The 21,245-nt window shown below is 40.4% G+C and overlaps 1 protein-coding gene across 1 annotated transcript in view; it reads left to right on the forward strand.

Moving 5' to 3' along the window:
* The window catches only part of Aoah (acyloxyacyl hydrolase), a 193,287-nt gene that overhangs the window by 46,638 nt on the left and 125,404 nt on the right, over positions 1–21,245 (forward strand). Inside the window, exon 4 of the mRNA XM_051168326.1 lies at positions 3,361–3,460. Within this exon, the coding sequence (XP_051024283.1) occupies positions 3,361–3,460 (100 nt within the window). The remainder of the gene's footprint in view (positions 1–3,360; positions 3,461–21,245) is intronic.

Consider the following 21,245-nt stretch of genomic DNA (forward strand, 5'->3'; position numbering starts at 1 on the left):
GTCATCTCTTCTGCAGAGGTTCCCTAGCCTTGAGAAGAAGGTTTTAATAAAGATATTCCATGTAGAATTGAGTGCTCCAAGGTCTCTCATGGTCTTCATGTTGTCTGGTTGTGGGTCTCTAGGTTAATTTCCATCTACTCCAAGAAGCTTCTATTACTAAAATTGAGTGGCGCATTGACCCAATAATAGCAACAGCTTAATAATAACCTTTAATGTAAATGGCCTTATATGAATTATGGACTGGATACAACCAATAGTTTTATCCTTGAAACTCACAAAACTAAGCAAGATATCCAAAAATTGAGAATTAAAGGTTGGAAAACAGCCTACCAAACAAATAGAAGCTGAATCTAAGCTGTTCTGATTCTCATGTCTAATAGAGTAGTCTGTAAACCAAAGCTAGTTTAGAGAGAAGATGACTATGGCATATTAGTAAAAGGAACAATTCATTAAGATGGTATGGTCACTATAAATATGTTTGCACCCACTCCTGGGGACCCATTGTCTTTCAATTGAACACTAAAGGGCATAAGCGTGTGTTGTAACACAGTAATAAGTGAAGGCTTCAAATACCTCACTCTCACATCTAGATATGTCTTTAAAATTAAAAAACTAGAAAATAAGCTTTATAACTAAGTATACCACACATCAACAAAATTTAAATATCTATAGAACATGCCTTGCAATGAGTAGGAAATAAGCATTCTTCACAGTAATAGGGACTAAACATTTTTCTCACGGACACATAGACAACTCTCCAAACTGTTCACAATAGAATCTTCAAAAGCAAGCCTTATGCTACACATAATAACTGAAATAATTACTGGTATCTTACAAAACCACAGTGGAATAAAACTGGAAAGCAATAGCATTGCCAGTCTCAGGCAGTACATAAATACCTGAAGACTGAACACTACCATTTTAAATGAACCATATGCTATGGAAGAAAACCAGGGAAGAAATTTTTTAAATTTCTAAATTAGATGAAAATGCAAGTACAGCCTACCAGATCCTCTGGGATACATACAAGAGTCTGTGCCTCTAAATTATTATATTTCTTAAAAATCAGAGAGATCTCAAAAATAATCTAATGATATACTTCAAGGCGCTAGAAAAATTAGAAACCAAACCCAAGTGGAACACACAGAAAGAAGAAACATCATAGGCGATCCATAGCAAGACTAGGCAGCTACTAAAAGTCTCCCCAAAAGAAAATCCTAGAACTAGACAGATTCACGTTAAATTCTACCAAAACTTTAAGGAAGATCTAAAGCAAACAATTCTTAAATATCGTCGGTGATCCAGTGGAATTGGCTAGACTCACTCCCATTACCTTCAAGGCCCATTGCCTGGGGCAACTGTGACCTCTCACTTAGACCAGCCTCTCCTCAATGCCTGCTCATTTCCTTGGCAAGTGTCATAGGTACCATATTGGTCTTTCCCATATCCTGGAGACTCCATCACAAATTAGCTTTCACCGTATCATACACAGCTTATTCATGAGTCTATGTTAGTCATCTGACCCTTCTATTTGTTGTCTGACCTTGGTGCCTTTCTAGGATCTTGGTACAAGGTTTTATGACTCCATAGCTAGTGTGTTGTGCATGCAAACAACACCAAGTTCTGTTGCCAGTTTAAAATGTAACCTAGCCCCCTTGGACCACAGCCACAGTTTAAAATGTAACCTAGCCCCCTTGGACCACAGCCGCAGTTTAAAATGTAACCTAGCCCCCTTGGACCACAGCCGCAGCAATGTATAGTAGATGGGTGAACCTAGAAAAAGACTTCCCTAGGCTGCCCTTGTTTTCAGAATAATAACCTGAAGTCTCTATATTGTCAGAAGACTTCTTTTAAAATGAATTTGCATTGTTATACCCTGGAGCTTTTAATAGATGGACTCTTGACACCTTTCCTGAAAATAAACTCATATTTAATGCTATTCTAACAATTAAAGATGCTTTGTCCACAACCAGCTTTACTTCAACTGTAAGCTTTCTCACATTCCTTCCTTCATCAACCTGAATATTTTCATCATTCTGCTTTGAACTCTAAACCTCACTAAACGCGGAGAGCAATAACCGCACCACAGCCTGAATGAAATAACGACATTTCCTCCACCAGACAATTTATTTCATTACTTTCGAATTCAGCCTGACTCATATTGTAGGGGATGGACAAAAACCCAGCCAGATTATTTGTTAGAATATACTATAAATGACTTTTAACCTGACTTCATGTAGTTCTTACTCCTCTTTGATGCCTTACAACTAGTCTTTTCTGACTCACTCCATTTCTATAAGCCTTCTTGTCATCCACACTTGCGTGAGAGTTACCTATTACTCTCTGTTCCCTCTATCCCACAGCTCTAACTCTTGTTCATTTCTCCTATAAACAAGTTCAGAAGGCCTATGAGCTACACGGTCAGGAAGTCACAGTAATGAACCCACTTCTCCATAACAATTTTTTCTGTTTTAGTTACTTTTCTTGTTGCTCTGCCCAGATACCTGGGCAGAAGCAACTTAAGGGAGAAGGAATGACTTTGGCTCATGGTTTGGAGGGATACAGTTAGTAACTGTAGTGAAAGCATAAGTCAAGGTCATGTTGCATTTTTGGGTATTAGGCAGAGAGAGGTGGGGGCTGTTAGTGCTCACACGCTTTCTCCCTTTGCCTTTCTCGTTAAGTCTTGACCACCAGCCCATCAGACAGCACCACTCTGCAACCTCTCTGTGAATGGCCTCATGGCGGATGCTTCTCCTAGATAATTTTAAGGCTATAAGCTTGACAATGAAGATGAACCATCACACTTTGTTTCACCTCCTTCGAATCCAGACACAACCACAGTATTTGAAGATCACTGTCTTTATAACATCTCCCAGAAAAGAATCAAATCAACAATAATGTTTTTCTTCCACAATAATGAGATATATGTTTAATTAAAAGAAAAGAGGTGATTTGGACTATATCTAAGAAAATAATTTTAGTGTGTAAAACTATATATAGTAAAGTAGGTTTTTTTCTATTAGCTTCTGTAAACTTTAAATATTATTTCCATCTAATCATATTTTTTCCCTTTTACCAGCTGTTTTAGTGGCTTCTTCTCCAAACACTAGGGAGTTCTTCTGAGAGGCTAAGTCATAGCTCAGGGATTGTGTCTGCTATCCTGTTCTCAGGACCTTAGACAAGAGGCAGGAGGGATAAGTACAGTAGGAAATCACAGTCCAGTAGCTGTACCAAGTGAAGCTCTAAGGCCCGGTAGCAAGAGCATCAGAATCCTGGGGGGTTAACTTTCTTTGATAGAGCTTCTGCTTCCTAATGCCAGAGAGATCTTAATGGCTTTCGCTTTGCTCCATTTCCTGCCAGACTCGATGAAGCCATGAATGCTGATGTGGTATGCCATGCTCTGGAATTTTGCAAGCAGGATGCTGTCCAATCACAGTGCCATCTCTACCCACTTCCCCAGGTGAGTGGGTTCTGCTCTGAATGTCACTTTCCAGGAGCCTTTAGGCGCTCTGGAGATGTTATAAAGGGAGACTCAGCTTCATTTGCTCAGCGGTTTGTGGACTGGAAACTGATGAGTCAAGAAACTGCATGTGTAAGAAAATATGCTGGATTTATCCTTCTGAGCCTAGGTTATCCCCACTCAGTATATTTTTCCTGTAAATTTTACAATTTAGTTTTTTATAGGTGAATAAGTCTCTGTTTTATATATGTACCATGTTTTCCATATCCATCCATTAGTTGATGGATGTCGAGAATGTTTCTGTTCCCTAGCTATTGTACATAGAGCAGCAGTGACCACGGACGTGCAGATGTCTCTGTAGTAGGGTCTCAGGTCCTTTGAGCATACATCCAAGAGTAATGCCTGAGTCATGTGCTAGAACTAATTCTAGTGTTCTGCGGACCATCTAGAGTGATTTCCAAAGTGGATGCACTAGATTACAGTACTGCCAGAAGTGTATAAGGTCCCCTTCTTTTCACATCATGCTGGCATTTGTTGCCATTTGTACCCTTTTGTTCTGACTGAGGTGAGGTAGGATCTTAAAGCAGTTTTGCTCCGAAGTCCTGTGGTGGCAAAGGATAGTGAACACTTTTTACAATGTTCCTCAGGAATTTCTTTTGAGAACTATTTAGTTTCATATCCTTCTTCAAGTTAGGCTGTTTATTTCTTGGAAGCTTCTTTTTCCCTGGTATATTCTAGTTACTAATCTTTTATTATATGTACAGCTGACAAATAGTTTCTTCTACGAGTTGCATCTTCACGTAGCAGTTTCCTTTGTTGTGCAGAACCTTTTTAGTTTAATGAGATCCCATTTGTCAATTGTTCATTTTTTCCCTATGCTACCAGAGTCCTATTTAGAAATTTCTTACCTATACATACATACTGAATTTCATCCCCTACTTCCCCTGCTAGCAATTTTTGGGAATCAAATCCTTCACTGAAGAATTTAATTCATTTTTAATTAAGTTTTTTGCAGGGTGAAATATAGGGATTACATTTCATTCTTTTAAATGTCAATGCCCAGGTTTCCCAAAACCATTTGTTAAGGATGCTATCTTCTCCAAAGTATATTTTTGGAATCTTTTTTTTTTTCTTTTCTTTTTTTTTTTTTAATTTTTATTTTATTTATTTTTTTTAACATTATTTTTTTTATTAATTTATTCTTGTTACATCTCAATGTTTATCCCATCCCTTGCATCCTCCCATTCCTAAGATACCTATTGTCGTGAGGATTCATTTCTGGGTAACTATTGTATATCATTGATCTAAATATCTGTGTCTGTGCCAGCATCGTGCTGGTTTCACTGCTCTGCGTCTGTAGCATAATTTGAAATTAGATATGGCAATAAGCACGGCAAGTGTTCTTTTGTTCAGGATTGCTCTAGATATCCTGGGTCTTCTGTATTTTCATATAGAACTTACACCTATCTGGGATCTTGCTTGAGATGACATCAAATCTGTAGGAGAGCCATTTTCATACTATTGATCCTTCTAACCCGTGAGTGTGGTAGAGAGGGGGATGTCTTACTATCTTCTAGTGTCTTCTTCAATTTCTTTGATGTCTTTAAGTATTCGTTGGAAAGCTTTATCATTTCCTTGACTAGATTTATTCCCAGGTATTTTCTTTTTACTTTTGTGGGTATTGTGAATGGGACTGTTTTGCTGTTTTCTTTTTTCAGTATGCGTTGTCTCTGCTCCATATAAAAGCTACTGATATTTAAAAGTGCTTATTAGATGATATTTTCAATTAAAAGGATACTGCTTTAGTTCACCCTTGATCCCTCTTCCCATGGAGAGAAGGTCTAGGTTGTTCTACTAGTAACAACAATTTTGAGATGGAGAGGAGAACCAAATAAATAGGGAAGTCGGGGGTTCACATCTGCCTCTACCCCTCAAAAATCGAATGAGTTGCAATCACAGGAACAGCAACACATCTCAACACATCCAGAGCATCTCAGGGATCAGCACTAAAGCTCCCACATGCTAAGAACATCTGGTCAGCTGGTTGCTTTCATCTAAGCTTGTCTGCCCTTGCCCAGAAGATGAATATAATAAAATATCACCTTCACAAGCTTCTTTTTTTTCTGAGACAATGTTTCCCTGCGTAGTCTTGGTTGTCCTGGACTCACTTTGTAGACCAGGCTGACCTCCAACTCACAGAAAGCTGCCTGCCTCTGTCTCCCTGAGTGCTGGGATTGCAGACGTGGGCCACCACCACTCTTGGCTCCTCACAAGCTTGTTAAGCAAGGCAAGCAAATATATATGTAACTACTAACATAATACCTACAATACACATACACACACTTTAATACATTCAAAGTATCAGTAAAATGACATCTAATAAGATTATTGTCAGCATCATGATTACTTGAGGTGGTTTTTAAAAATCTCCTCTGTCATCTCTTTTTGGGTAATTTTTAGCTCAATTATGGTCAGACAAGGCTGTAAATGTTGACATAATTCTGTTCACACATTGTAGATCAGATTACAATATGAAACTAATTAGGGCTCACAGATACCTTCCATGTTTACCAGCACCCCAAGGGTGCATGCGAGATTGTTTGCCCCTGTCCCCCGACTCCAATCCATACTGAAAGAAAATTGTGTTTAAATAGTACATTCCATGGAGCTAGGTCCTTCTCATTCTTTCAGGCTTCCAAGACACCAAATCTGCCTGGAGGAAGACCACTCTTAGGAAGCAGGCAGACTTCAAAGAAGCTGCCATGGGGATCCAGTTCCATAACAGCCAGAAGCTCTCTGGCATGAGAGGAGGCATGTGTGCTGGGATCTGGTTCCTAGAGAGCTGGCATACATGGCTATGGGGCACAGTGGTTCTGAACTTTAATTATATGAACGTGACACGTGACAAATTCTTGTGTGGCTGGAAAATAAACAAGTTGCTTTAAGACTTTAGTTTATGTAAAAAAAAAAAATCTGCCATCTCTTCTAATTCAAGGTCTTCAGCAGCACAGATTTAGGGTAAAATTTCAAGGACAAAAGCAGAACTCTTTCTGAGATTTGTTCCTTAGTAGCTTCTGTCCTATGCAGGTGACAGGGCCCTTCTGCTCACAGTGCTGCCCTTATCCTGTAAGGCCAAGCCACACTTTCAGATGTTAATATCTGCTCTTCCTCAAGCTCTTCTTTTCTTAACCAGCTTTCTATTTTTTAACAGTTTTGTTACAGTAGTTATGTTTAGATCTCTCTGGAAGCCTATTAAGGAAAATATATTTCTCTGGTCTGGATGGAGCTCTAACAGGCCAAGCTAACCAAAACATCAGCATTTATCCAACTGAACTGGTCAAGCACCTGATTAAGAGAATATTCCTCAGGAAGTTTGATGCATATTAAGCTGTGCTAAGGTGAAATGGGAGGAATAATTATACCTTTAATGAGATAACAAACATTTCCTTCCCAGAAACCTCACACCTCTTGCCATCACTTATAGAGCGGGAATCATCCACGTGGCTGGGTTAAGCCTGCCAGCTAGCTGTTCTGAATTACTCAGAAAATTAATATTTTTTATTTCTTTTTTCTTCTCTTAAATACTTGGCAAAGCTTGGGCATACTTTCCCAGATACTCTGGGTTCCCTCCCTCTTTTTCTGAAGTTCCCCCGCTCCTTTGCCACATATCTGCCTGTTTGCTTACTGACTTTATCTCTTCCTCATCTCCATCCTCTAGGCAGCTACTGAGATTTACAGCTTTTGTGACCTAGGCTCTTTTTTTAACTTTAATACAATTTTTTTCCTCAAACTTTGTTCTAAATTAGTTCTCAAATTATTTGGTTAACAAGACTAAAAGCCCTCAATTTTCTTGGTAATGTATGGAAATCCAGGTGGGTCTTGTCAAAATTTCCAGTAACAATATCAAATTTACAAAGAGTTGCTAAAATAACACAGATGAGCCACTTCTCACCTGAATTCATTCTCTCCAGTGTAAGCATATTATCACTTAGTCAAAACTAAAGAAAACATCACTATACTACTTTATTTGCATGACTATTAGCTAAATTCCAGCTTTGATTAGGGAGATCATCAGTTTTTTTTCCCACTAGCATCCTATGGCAGGATCTGTTCTTGATACACATTGCACTTAATTCTTAAGGTGGTTTGAATAAGACTATCTCCCATAAACTCACATGTTTGAATGCCTGGTTACCAGGGAGTGGCACTACTTGAAAGGATTAGAAGGATTAGGAGGTGTGGTCATGTTGGAGGAAGAGTGTGCCACTAGTGGTGGGCTCTGAGGCTTTAAAAGCTCAAGCAAAGCTAGTTTCTCTCTCTCTCTCTCTCTCTCTCTCTCTCTCTCTCTCTCTCTCTCTCTCTCTCTCTCTCTCTCTCTCTCTCTCTCCAGACCAAAACATAGCTCTCAGCTACTATTGCAGCACCCATGAAGCTCCCCATCATGATGATAGTGGACTAAATCTCTGAAGCTCTAAGCAGTTTAAATGCTTTCTTTCATACAGCTTGCCTTGGTCTTATCTCTTCACTGCTATAGAACAGTAACTAAGACAGTTCTCATGTCTCCATAGTGTCCTTTGGTTGGTGACAACTTCTTAGTCTTTCTGTGCTTTTTATAGCCTTGACAGTTTTGAGACATTTGTGACATGCACCTCACTCAAATTGGATATGTTTGATGTTTTTCTCTTGGTAGACAGGGATATAGGTTTTCTAAAAGAAAATAGCAGATGGTAAATGACCCTCTTCTCACATCCTGTGAGGGGTGCCTGATGCCATATCACTTGGATTGGTGCTGTTGGCCAATTGTCCCCAGTGTATGGCCATGACTTCCCTATTCCTCTTGTTCCATTATTTAGAAGTCAGTTTAGCCTATACTCAAGGCAACCAAGGAAGACCAAGCCTAGCCTTGTGGGAAAACAAAATCACCTGTTATATTGTTTGAAATTCTTCTGGAAAGAAACGTCTCTTCCTCCTAATTCAGCAAACCATTTATTTATAAGTGTAGACTGCTGTATTTGTATTTTATACTCTGTGTTACTGTCTAAATCTGGATTATGTGTTTTACGGCTCAATTTTTTTAGTTTTGCCATCATTTTGAACTCTTTGGATTGGCACCTATATCCCTTTGCATGTCTTCCCTTTTTTTTTTTTTTTTTTTTTTTTTGGCCATAATCACTTTTTCCAATCATTTTACCCAACATAATAATTTTATTAATTATTTGGGGGATTTTGAACAATGAACCCCGACCACACCCACTTCCCATTCCTCCCAGGTTCACCCTCCCATCCTTGCACACACACCCCCAAAAGCCACCAAATCCAATTTGTGTTGCCTATATACTCATTGGAAGATGGTAAAACTAATCTAGAATTCTAAGTTAATAATATATGTGGTGTATATTTGAGACACAGATATAGAAAGAGGACTATTGGGAATGGGAAGGGGGATCCATGGGGATAACAGAAAAGAGGGCAGTGGGAAGAAAGTGATGACCACAGTACATCATGCATGTATTAACATTCCCTTCCTTCTGGTTCCTTCAGATGAGCAGAGATTGGCATTACATGCCCCTTAGAACCAGCCATTTCTATCAAGAAACTTTAGCTTCTTTCTCTTTTCTTTCTTTCTTTCTTTCTTTCTTTCTTTCTTTCTTTCTTTCTTTCTTTCTTTCTTTCTTTCTTTCACAATGATATTTAGAAGCCAAGATCTGGACACATAATCTGTCCTTTGCTTCTAGCCCTTCTCAGTGGGGTGCCAAGGAATAGATCAGAAATTCGCACAAAACCACAATGGTCTGTTTCTATCTGTCTTTCACATGTGTGTTCCTGTGTGTATATTTGAATTCATACCACTCTCTACAATTTAAATCCGGTTTCACAGGGCCAATCTTATAGGAATTTATTTCCAATCATATTTCACAGTTGAGACTGAAAGTCTTGATTCAAGAAACATGACTTGCAAGTAGGAAGTGAAGCCAGCCTGCCTTGTCTAGCATTGACGGGAGCACATTCAGAGTGATGGCTGCTCAGAGCCAGAGGCAACTTTAGCTTCAGTTATCAGGAAATGTACAGAAGAGCTCATTTTTTAGTGATCTTACCCAAGTGCACTAAGGCTCAGTACTATGAGTCTACACAGCCTTTCCTCCCCTTAGTAATGCATCAAGGGACATTTCTTAAGAACTTACCACATGCCTGGATGGTGATCCAGGTACCTTTTTACCATCACCAGTACACAGGACAGATATGATTTCTGTTTCATAAATAAAGATTTCCCTAAAGTCTCTTAATGTCTAAAAAAAATAATTTTTTCCTTTACTGCAGCCAAAAATTATTGATGGAAAAGGAATTATGTAGAGCAGTTTTCCAACAGATGTGGCAAGCCATAGAGATGCAAATTGTGGAGGGAAAGAATTAGATTTTTTTCCTAAACAGGTGGTGTGGTGGGGTAGCACACAGCTACAGAACACAGTGTCTGCTAAGCTGGGAGCAAGAGATTTCTAGATAAAGCACTGCCCGTGCCATCACACACTCAGGTACTATAGCAGGTTAGGTGGGTGGGGGAGGTAGAGGGCAACTCTTACTCTCCTTTTAAGATTCCTGGCTCCCTGTAGGAGAACCTAGCAGCCTGATCTCCTACTCTCTCTGGAGAGCTCACCCTTCCTCTACATGCCCCCTTTTCCTCCCTGAACTCTCTGTTGAAAGACCTGTCTGGAACATGATATTCTCCACCGTTGAGTGAAGAGTGAGATCTGACTCTCACACGAACCCTGGTGCCCCTTCTCTGACCATGTCCCCTGGACAGGGAGCGCCTGGTGGCACTCAGAGGAAGGATAGAAAGTTACCAAGAAGAGACTCGATATTCTAAGAGCATATATAGGGGGAGGAGGTCTCCCTCAGTCACAGACATAGGAGAGGGGAGAAGAGGGGAAGTGGGAGGGAGGGAAGAATGGGAGGAAACAGGGGAAGGGCTAACAATCAAGATGTAATATGAATAAATTAATTTTAAAAATAAATAAATAAAATCACCAAAAAAAAAAAAAAAAAAAAAAAAAAAAAAAAGAAAGAAAGAAAGAAAAAAAGAAAGAAAGACCTGTCTGTTCTCCCCCGTCTATTACTAACTGCCCCCTCCCCGACACCATTTACCCTCCCGGCACCAGTCCTTCATTTTCATAGACTCAGTGTGGCCCAGGAAATGTTTTGTCCATGTTGTTTATTTGTGCCTTACTGCTGCGAAGCTCCCAGAAGATTCATTGTGAGCACCCATTCTTCCCTATAAGCCTTTCTGACCCAAGCCACTGTCACACCTTGGGAATGGATGTCCTAGCTAATTCCCTGTTGTGACAGCCAGTGCACTAGGAGTCCAGCACTTGAACGAGAACCCTCTGAGGGCGTTATTCTCAGACCTACAGTAGCGCTTGGAATCAAATAGGTATTCGATAAATGGTGGATGAAGAAATGAATCCATGGGTTAAGAGTTAAAAAAAAAAAAAAAAAAAGTAAAATGAAATTGGAAGAGGATTGGCTTATACATTTCTGGCTATTCACAACCAAAGACTCTTCAAGCCCTCAGCAGCTGTCCCTTATTCTTTATGAAGAAAGCCCATCTCCCACCCCAAAATCAATTTTATTGTGTGTGTGTGTTGCTGTGTTTCTCTAACTTGTGTCTTCTAAGACCCACGTCGCTCTTGAGTTTGCATATGTCTCTTCATCACTGCAATCAAGGCTCACCATTTTTGTGATGGGTACTGAGCAAAAAAAGAGCATTAAATGCTCTCAGGTTAACAGAATCCCTGTGTCAAGGAAACTGAATCACTCCTATCATCAGCATCTCACTGGAGCCTCCTCCCACAATTTTAGAAGATAATAGTTGCAACCTCAAAGTACAAAGAAGCATTTTGTCTGTCCATTTGCTATTTGGTGGCCCTCCCTGGCTTGTGTTTGCTTGGCCTAAACTGTGTGTAGTGTCTGAGCAGGATTTTTTATGCATCTAAACGATGAGCATATACAGTATTAAATGAGGGGAAAGCTACGGATGTTACCATCAGTGCTAGAGTCAGAAAAGTTTCCTCTGTGAATAGCAGCTGATCACTACTGTTGGCAAAATATTAAGAAATTCAATGTTCTTTCTGAAAGAAAAAAAAAGAACAATTTACTACTCTTAGACTTCATTTTGGTACCTTAATATTCTAGATGAGTCAAAGTTCTTAAAATTAAATTAAACCTAATTAACTAAATCTATGGCTTTGCCTGAATGATCACTAGGCCTTTGGGTACCAAGACCAGAAAAAATACTAATCAGAAGCATATTGGAAGAAGCTGACAGGTTTCAAGATATAGGCAGTCATATTTTATTCATACAACACAGGTTTCCAAAGCTGTTACTTCATGAGAGGTACACATTAGGGGTCAGTAATAAGAGACAAGACAGCCGTGGCTCACCAAAATCTTCCATATGGTTTCCAATATCCTAATTTTATATACAAGGAAAGGATGAGAAAGTTGTTTGCTGAATGATTTAATTGACAATATTTAAAACTTCCTGCTTAAACACCCAAGGATTTTTAAACAGTGTAATAGACAAAAGAATGGCATTTACAAGCAGAAGGTCAGCCTAAAATGGAACAGAATATGGTGTCAAGAACTAAACTTGAATATGTTTTGGACATCTTACTCTTTATTAAAATGGCATTTGAAGTCAGTGATAAAACATGGATACGTCACTTACGTTTTAGACCTAGATGTAGTGTGTGTGTGTGTGTGTGTGTGTGTGTGTGTGTGTGTGTGTGTGTGTGTGTTGGGGGGTGTTCAACTAGACGTAGATGTTTACTTGTTCATGACATCAAAACAAACTTCAGACAAGCTACACTTTGAATTAAAGATTGGGGCCATACCACAAACAAAAGAAAAAAACCTAAATAGTTTTACATATATTTTATGACCAAGAAGTCTGGAAGGAAAATATTAATATATCTACCATGTACACAAAGCCAAAAGGCAAATGGAAAACTTGAAAGATGTTTTTCTAATAGACCACACAAAGAATCATTTTTCCTAAGATTCAAAGCACTATTTAAAAATCAACAAGAAAAACATTGACTAAGGACCAGGTCATTTACAGGAAGAAGAAAAAAAGTCAAAGAAACCAAACAGGAGTAAAGATTCACCTTTTTCATCATTAAAAAGGCAAAATTTTAAATGAGATTCTCTGTATTTCTCATGTATTTGCTGCCATAAAAGACTTTGCTGGTCACTAAGCAATAAGTTATCACAGAAATACCAATGGCCGCTAAATTAAACTTCTCCATAAATAGTTGAGGTGTGAAAATGCTTGTGAAACTGATCTCAACACAGTGTGTGGATTATCTGTGTGAGTCCCATGTAATCACAGGATCCTTACAAGCGACAAACATTAGGATCAGAGCAGGAAAAGTAGCTCTAACTATAGGGATTGCAGAGGTGGCGGAGTTGGGAAAATGTTTACCACATAAAAGTGAGAGCCTGAGAATGCATGTAAACCAGGTACAGTGGTGTGTGCCTGCAATCCTGACACTGCAGAGGCAGGAACAAGGATTCCCTGGCGCTCACTGGCCAGGAAGCCCAGCATAATCATGAGTCCCATCCACTGAGACACCAAAGCAGACACTCCTGAGGACCAAGGTTGTCCTCAGCCTCTACACGCACAGACACATGAACAGGCACACACAGATACATATACACATACACACACACAAGAAAATAAAAGAAAAGAGAGGGAGAATAGGGAAGGGAAGGGAAAAGTGACAATAGAGGGAGGGAATGAAGTGACAAGGCCATCCGACAAAAAGATGTCAACAATAATAACAGGAAGATGAAAAGAAAACATTCTTCCTGGGTAGTTATTCGCTTACTTACTTGCCTTGCTGATGCCCTAACTTAGCCTGGACTTCTGACCTCAGGGACAGCAACAGAATAAGTTAAATAATTTGTTACAATTTTTTTTTTAAAGACTACACCACCAGGGAGATGGCTCAGCAGGGAAAGGTGCTTGCTGCAGGCCTCCAGCCTGATTATCCGCAGGACCCACGTGATGGGAGAGGTGAACTGACTCCAGCAAGTTTTCCTCTGAACTGTACATGTGAACCTCGTTAATAAGAAAAGAATATGAGCACAAACAGCTTAGCTGTGTAACACTGTGAAAGATTTGTTTAACAAATTGAGGGCAAATAGAAAATGGTATAAAATAATAATAATAATAATAATAATAATAATAATAAAATAATAATCCTCTTATGAAACCATGATAGAACACATTCACAATCTGACTAACCCATTTATTAACCAGAAATCATTTGTCTGAGGAACATACCAGCATCCTAGACATATGGCTAGACCTTGGAATCACACGGAGGAGCTGTCTGCACTCCCAGCCACTGGAGCAGGAGCCAAAGGACACAGAGATTGTTGCCTGCAGAGCCTTTGACAATCCCCTGGGCCGCAGTGGGTCCTCACGGTCTCATCTGCAAAGTGGGGCTGAGAATTGTTTCTTCTGCCTTTGCCAAGTTAACACAAAGTTTAGTGATAAAATGCATGCCATGTTTGTAACAGAACTGGAAGCAGGGCCTGGACAATGGCTCTGTGGATAAGAATGTCTGCTATGCAGGCCCAGTGACCTGAGCTCGACCGCGAGAATTCATGGTGGAAGGAGAAAACCAACTCCCAAAAGTTCTCCTCTGACCTCCACACATGCACATGCTCACACTCACATACAAATAACACACACACACACACACACACACACACACACACACACACACACACACACTACACATAGAATTTAAAATAAACATTGTTCTAGAGTCATAAAAGTGGGGAAGGCAGTCTATGGCAAAGTTGAAATCAACTGGACTGGCAGTTCTGTCACTCACTTTTCTCATTTCTAAGCTCCTCTTTAAGAAAGGAGGGGGTTCTTTTGGTCCATGGCTTGGTAAGCTTTGTCCTGTTGTGGCAGGGAAGACATGGCTTTGGGGAGCATGAGGGAGCTTTTGATTTTGTTAGCAATCAGGAGGCAGAGAGAGAGAGAGAGAAGGAGGGAAGGAGATAGGGATGGAGGAACAGGGGGAGGAGGGAGGCGAGAGGAGGAGAGAGAGAGGAGGGAGGAGAGAGAGAGGAGAGGAGGGAGGGAGAGAGGAGGAGGAGGAGAAGAGAGAGAGAGAGAGAGAGAGAGAGAGAGAGAGAGAGAGAGAGATGAATGCTGTTCATTATTAGGCTGTTCCCTTCCCCTATTTCATTTAGTCTGGGAGGCTAGCCAATAAAATGGCAAATCTTTACTCCTCTGTTATACCTCTGAAGAAGGTTCCTCATAGACACACGGAGATGTTCTTCTGGGCAATTCTACAAACAGCCAGGTAGACACTATAGATTACCCATCACAGAGGTAATAGTGATGCAGTCAATGAATAATTAAAAATGAGTAGGGTAGATAGAGTGCTAAGTAAAATAGATTTTAAAATGTTATTATCTTTTACATATACATTCACATTATTACACATAAATACAATAAACTACATACAGCAAGGCTGGGAGAGGTGCCTCAGGGGTTAAGAGCACTAGCTGCTCTTCTGAAGGTCTTGAGTTCAATTCCCAGCAACTCATTGTCATCTATAATGAGATCTGGTGTCCTCTCCTGGGGGGCAGACATACATGCAGGCAAAACACTACACATAATAATTAAAATAGTTTTTAAGGCATTGCTTAAGGAAAGAAAGCAATAGCCATGGCTAAATATGCCAGTGGTACGCATAACTAGCTGTACAGTACAACACGGGCAGGAAAGAAGCAAGCGTGGGCGTTGATGACATTTGTATGAAGACAAGGCATTGTGGGATGAAGAGAATACATTTTAAAAGAAGTGGCCTTTTGTCTTTTGTGTTTCTTTATCCTGGATGAAAACAACACAAAGTTGACTCTCCTCTTTCTATTTATCTTAAAGCTATAAATGTCTATCTGAGCTGGAAAATGTCAGAACATGGAACTGGGCTTTGCTGACGTTAAATCCTACCTAGCTGTTGGCAAATACACACAGGTGTAAGTACACCTGCAAATTCTGCACAAAAGCCAGGTTGCCCATGCGTGACTGAAACTCACAAGTATGTAATGCCTTGCCTTTGTATTTCTACTTAGCGGAAATCACCTCAAAGCCATTTTTTTGAGCTTTGTTGGTTGGCTGTTTCTCCTCCGTCTGTCTTAATCATTTTTGGGTTGCCATTTAGGATAGAAACAAATTGTGATTGCATATAAGTATAAAGTTTTCAAATGATTAACTAAAACTATCATTTACAGGTCATCATCCATTATAAATTACAGAAATCTACTTCTTAGTTATGGGATCCGCAAGTCCTGTATCAAGATGCCAGCTCAGAAGGGCTGGGTCTTAACCATGCAGATCCTTGCTGCATCATCATGTTGGGGAGAGAAATGTAGCTTGACAGAATCCTCTCCAACATTGTTTATTTGGTGTTCTTCTTTGAAGATAAGATCTCCCTGTGTAGCCCAGGCTGGCCTCAAACTCAGGATCCTGCCTCATCTACCACCTAAGTGCTGGGACTACAGGTGAGAGCCACCACAACTAAATGTCTTCTTGGGTCACATATCTCCATGTCAGCTGCAGTGTTGTGACTTAATCACAGCCACAGAGCTCTGTCTCCAAAGTGGAAGAACAGTTTCAACCTGTGGGTTAAATCTCCAAAGTGGAAGGACAGTTTCAACCTGTGGGTTAGAGCAGAGAACGTGCAAGCATTCCGTATGCCAAGCTGCGTTATGCCATAGTCATCCGTGTGCTCATCTCTCTCCTCGAGGGAACCATGATCACCCAAGATATAGCATCTTCTAAGTGTTGCACTGCTTTAAAGGTAAACTAGTACATTTAACTTGGATGTAAGGAACAACCTGTTCTCATAGGCTTTTAGAAAATAATAACATTCAGAGTAAATGAGTGATCATTCCCCACCTCAAAATCTCTTCTTTGCAGTATGCTCTTGACAATTAAAAAAAAAAAAAACAATCATCCATCTCAATCACCATCACTTCCCTTCCCAGGGGCTTTCTCCTCTGTGGAAATCTGTCACTGCTGTCAAAGGCATGAAGTGAACAAAAGGCACTTTGGGTACTTTTCAAATCTACTGCTGCTATAATTGATCGCACAGAACTAAGTCACTTCAAATTGAGGAAACTTGTGCCTAACAGCCCTGTTTGTCTTTACTTCCTTCTCTCTCATATCCTGGAGTCTAGTCCTCTGACATCATGGAAGAGAAGAAAAATGAGTTGGAGACCTCATCTTGTCTAATGCATCGATGCTTTTGCCATGTGGAGGAGTGCAGCACAGATGCCTAAGACGCCCTGTTCACTGTCCTCTCTCTATATGTTCCCATCACAGTTGATGTGGCCTAGTGCTCCCGGATGAACCTTCCAGTTGGGGAAATGCTCAACTCCTATAATATCTATTCCCACAAAGCAATGCAAGACCATGAACATGTTAGCATACGCGATCGCTCTAGGAAGAGGATCTAGTTCCCAGAGTTCCTAAACTGTCTTTTCTTTTCTTTCTTAGCTGACCTATTAACATCTCCCAAAGCAACGTGGAAAGAATGAGGTGAACACAAAGCAAGTCCAAATAGGATTTGACTGTGCTGTTCATCATCTCCATGCCTTTGGATAAAGCTTTTATTCACTCTAAGTCTCAGCTTCCCTCATTATAAAATAGAAATACTAACACTACTGCTTACCACGCACCATAGTGTATTCGAATGGCAGTCTACAGTCAATCTCTCCCCCATATTACAAAATCTTAGATGCCTCATTATGGCACCAAGAAATAGTTCATGCTACAACATAGCACAGGTATTCAATGAGTATCTATGAGATGGGTGAATGGAGTGAGTGAGTATATAAGAAATGAAGAGAGCTGCCTTCCTTTCACCCTCATCCACGTGCTAGCTGCCATTTGGGTCACATGAATTTCTACCCATGGGCATGGCTTCTTGACAAAGGAAACCGAGCTTCTCCCTTGCCTCTCTGCTCTTTGCTCTAGACCATTCTTACTCCCTAGGAGTTGCACTTGACATTCACCATGGGTTCTGTTTTCATGCTAGAGTTAAAATGTCAGCTAAAATTGTATTCTTGAGAAACAGTATGGTAGTGGTGGGAAAGATGCTGGGCTATAGAAACCTGAGTGTCAATCTTGCCTCTTCCTACAGAAAGATACTCATTAAATTTTAAAATCTTTTGTGTCTCTTTTTACTCATTTAAAACACAGGCTATAATACTGGTTTCTAAGTAGCTTTAGGAGCATTGAAAAAAACCAGCATGAGTTTACATACATTGACATAATCATTGTCATTCTTCCAGTTGTATATTGGTGTCATAACAACTGCAAATAAGAGCCACGGCTGTCATTAGCACTGATGCCAGACTAATGTCATGTTTACTATCTTGTTGTTACTATCTCCATCATACAGAGGAAAAGAATGGAGGACAAGATGCTAGAGTTACTTGTCCAACGTTCCACAACTGGCCAGTGTGATGAGTCTCAAACTTAAAAACACTGTCTGTTGCATATTCATGGTAAGAGGCAAAAAGCAATGGAATCATGGCCTCTTATCAGCATGGTGCTTTGGACTGCACTGAAGATGGACATTTTGTCACCTCAGGGCTTAAAGAGTGTTCCATTTGCTTTCCCTTCTGCTCCTTTCCATCTGTGGCTGGTCAGAGTCCCATCATGTCACCCTTTGCCCATGAAACTGATGGTAATGACCCTAAGCTCCTAGTTGTTTTTATCTTTACTTATACTGTGCTTGTCATTAGGAGAAATAAACCAGGATACTTCCCTAAATGTCTGTAACTTTTCACATCATTTTTTCCTCTGGGTGAAAAATTTTATTTTAAATTTTCTGCTTTATTTTGGCAAAAGTTCAATTTTAATTAGTAAATATGAGAGACTATGGCAGCTTGATCTTTCTTCATTTCTAATTTCTAGTAATATTTTTAATATTTTATTTTATATGTATGGGTATTTTGTATGTCTGTGCACCACATAGGGTACCATGTAGACAGTGAGGACTTAACAAAGGCCTCTGGAAGAACATTCAGTGCCTTAACTGCCATGCCATCTCCAGCCCCGATTTTTAATTTTAACTTGGGTTTATCATTAAATCTGATATATTATTTTTTATTTCCATGATTGATTGATTTTTGAAGTTAGAATTTAATTAGGACATGTCTCCCTTCACTTTCCTCCTATGAACCCTCTCATATTTCCTCCCTTGCTCTTTTTAAAATTCATGGCCTCTTTTTCACTCATTGTTATTGCGTGGATGTATGTATTGGTATATACATATGCATTCCTAAATATAACCTACTAAGTATGTATAATGTTACTCATATGTATGTCAAGGTTGACCACTTGACACTGGACAAGCAGCTGGTGTGCTCCTTCCTGTAGGAGACCACCTCTCCTGCTCCCACTTTTCCTCCATTGTCTATAGTTCTTTGTGTAAGTCTGAGACCTCGTGGGGTTTTCTCCATCGAGTTTGGCATGTCCGTTCGTGTCATTCTTGTTTAGCTCACTTCCGAGCATTCACATTGATGAAATCGTCTGAGTGTAGCTTTTGATATTATTAGGAGACACAGCAAACTTCATGATCCCTTCTACCATGTTCCCCGAGCCTTGGGGGTAGGAATGTTTTGTGGGTGTATCTACTGGGGCTGGGCTCCACAACTCTGCATTTTCATTGGTTGTGGGTTTCTGTAATGGTCTTTGTTGCAAAGAGAAGTTTCCTTGCTGACGGGTGGGGACTTCACCTTCTGTGGGCATAAGGACAAGCGTTTACAGGTTGTTTTCAGAAAGTGTGCCTGGTTAGTGAATTAGTGCTTGCAGAGTCTCCTCCAGTGACTGTCATTTCGCTAGCACTGAGTGGCTAGGTAGTCCTCAGGGAGGGGCTTTCAAGGTCACTTCAAGCTACAAGTCTCTGGGCCCTGTTTCTGAAGTACGATTGTCTTCAGCAATGATACTTCCCCTCCACTACTGGGGGGTAATCAAAGGCAACAGCACTAGGCCGTATGTTCTCATGTCTGGTGTTGCACTATTTGCTACGTGGTCCTTGGCTCTTGGAGGGAGTACGAGCCATTCAGATGAGGACAGTTACTAATGCTATATTTATATTCACACACAGAATTGCATACATTATAGTTTTTAGTAGTTTGTTTTGGTAAATAGTTAATAGTTTGCTTCCTTGTGGGTTTTTCCAGCCATTCTTATTGTTATGTTTCCCACCTCCCTTCATCTGTGCTGATCTCCTTCTTCCTCCCCTAAAGGACCCCTGGTTTCCCATTTCACCATCAGATCCCTTGTATCTTGCCATTCCTCCTTATATCCTGTTTTGTTTTGTTTTGTTTTTGTTTTTACCTCCCTCCCTCTTCCCTGAAGAGCACCTCCTTTTCCCATTTTTCCTATCAGATCACTTGTGTCAAGGTGGGAAGTAAGAAAGAGGACTAGAAGAAGAGCCTTTCTTAAAGCTCTCAAACACCAATGTCTAACTCAAGAATAAAGACAAGGTCTCACTGTGTATCCCTGCTGTTCATGCTGGCCTTGAACTCATGGCAATCTGCCTGCCTCTGCTTCCCCAGTGCTGGGATTAAAGGCACGAGCAATTATGCCCCAACATCTTCTACTCTCAATCTTCTGTCATCCACTTGTCCAGGTTTCTTTTGTAGCCAAATGTCTGTATTATTCAGCTTACTAACCTATATACTATATCTCTGGACCCTTGTGACATTCCTGACAACTAAAATACTCACTGTCTTTCCACCTACTTCCACCTGTGAAAACACAGGGCAAGACTGCTTCTTCCGGAAGCCAGTTCAGCATTCCTTTTTCCCCAGTAGAAACATCCTTTCTGGTTTCCTTTATTTCCCTAATTGTAACACACTGCAGTGTGTGCATGTCTTATTCCCCAACTAAATGTCAAAATTCAAATAGGTGAGGAGGTAACAGCTTTTCCCACACAGCTCTCCAACCATGCAGTCCTAGCTTGGCATCTTCTGTGGTGCCTTGGAAGCAGTAGCACTGGCTGGATAGTGGGAAGAGTAGACACCTGCAATGTACCCCGAGTTCCCAGTCTCCATTCAGGAGTCCTCATCTCAGTCAACTCAGAATTCATGTCAACATGTCTTTGTTGCTGCCCTACTATTAGTGACGTCAGTGGAGACCCAACATGGTAGCTCTGAGCCATCAAAGGTAGGAGACATCAGTCCAATAGGGGGTACCCTCCAGAATGAGTTCTAGGTGTATCCTGAATCTATGATTTTTCCTTCAAAATCCAGAGACTTGGGGTTTTGTCATCATTAGTAGCACTGTACAATAGTGAAAGTGTAACTAGGCTTTGAGGTCTGAAAGCTCTGGGCTCTTCCGTTGCCAGACAGCCTATGAGCTTTGTAACCCTAGAAAAGATGCCTGCCCTTGAGAGTGTACCACACTGTGAATCAGATATGATGGTACTGAGGGACACTTACGCTGTTTCCATGATCTGGCTATTATGAATAAGGCTGCTATGAACATGGTTGAGCCAGTTTTCTTGTTGTGTGCTGGAGCATCTTCTGGGTATATTCCAAGGAGTGGAATAGCTGGATGGGGAGACCTGGTGGTACTCAGAGGAAGGATAGCAGGCTACCAAGAAGAGATTTGATACCCTATGATCATATTAAAAGGGAGGAGATTCCCCTTAGTCACAGTCATAGGGAAGGGGAGTAAGGGGAA

The sequence above is a fragment of the Acomys russatus genome, chromosome 3, assembly GCF_903995435.1.
Source record: "Acomys russatus chromosome 3, mAcoRus1.1, whole genome shotgun sequence".
Taxonomy (NCBI): Eukaryota; Metazoa; Chordata; class Mammalia; order Rodentia; family Muridae; genus Acomys; species Acomys russatus.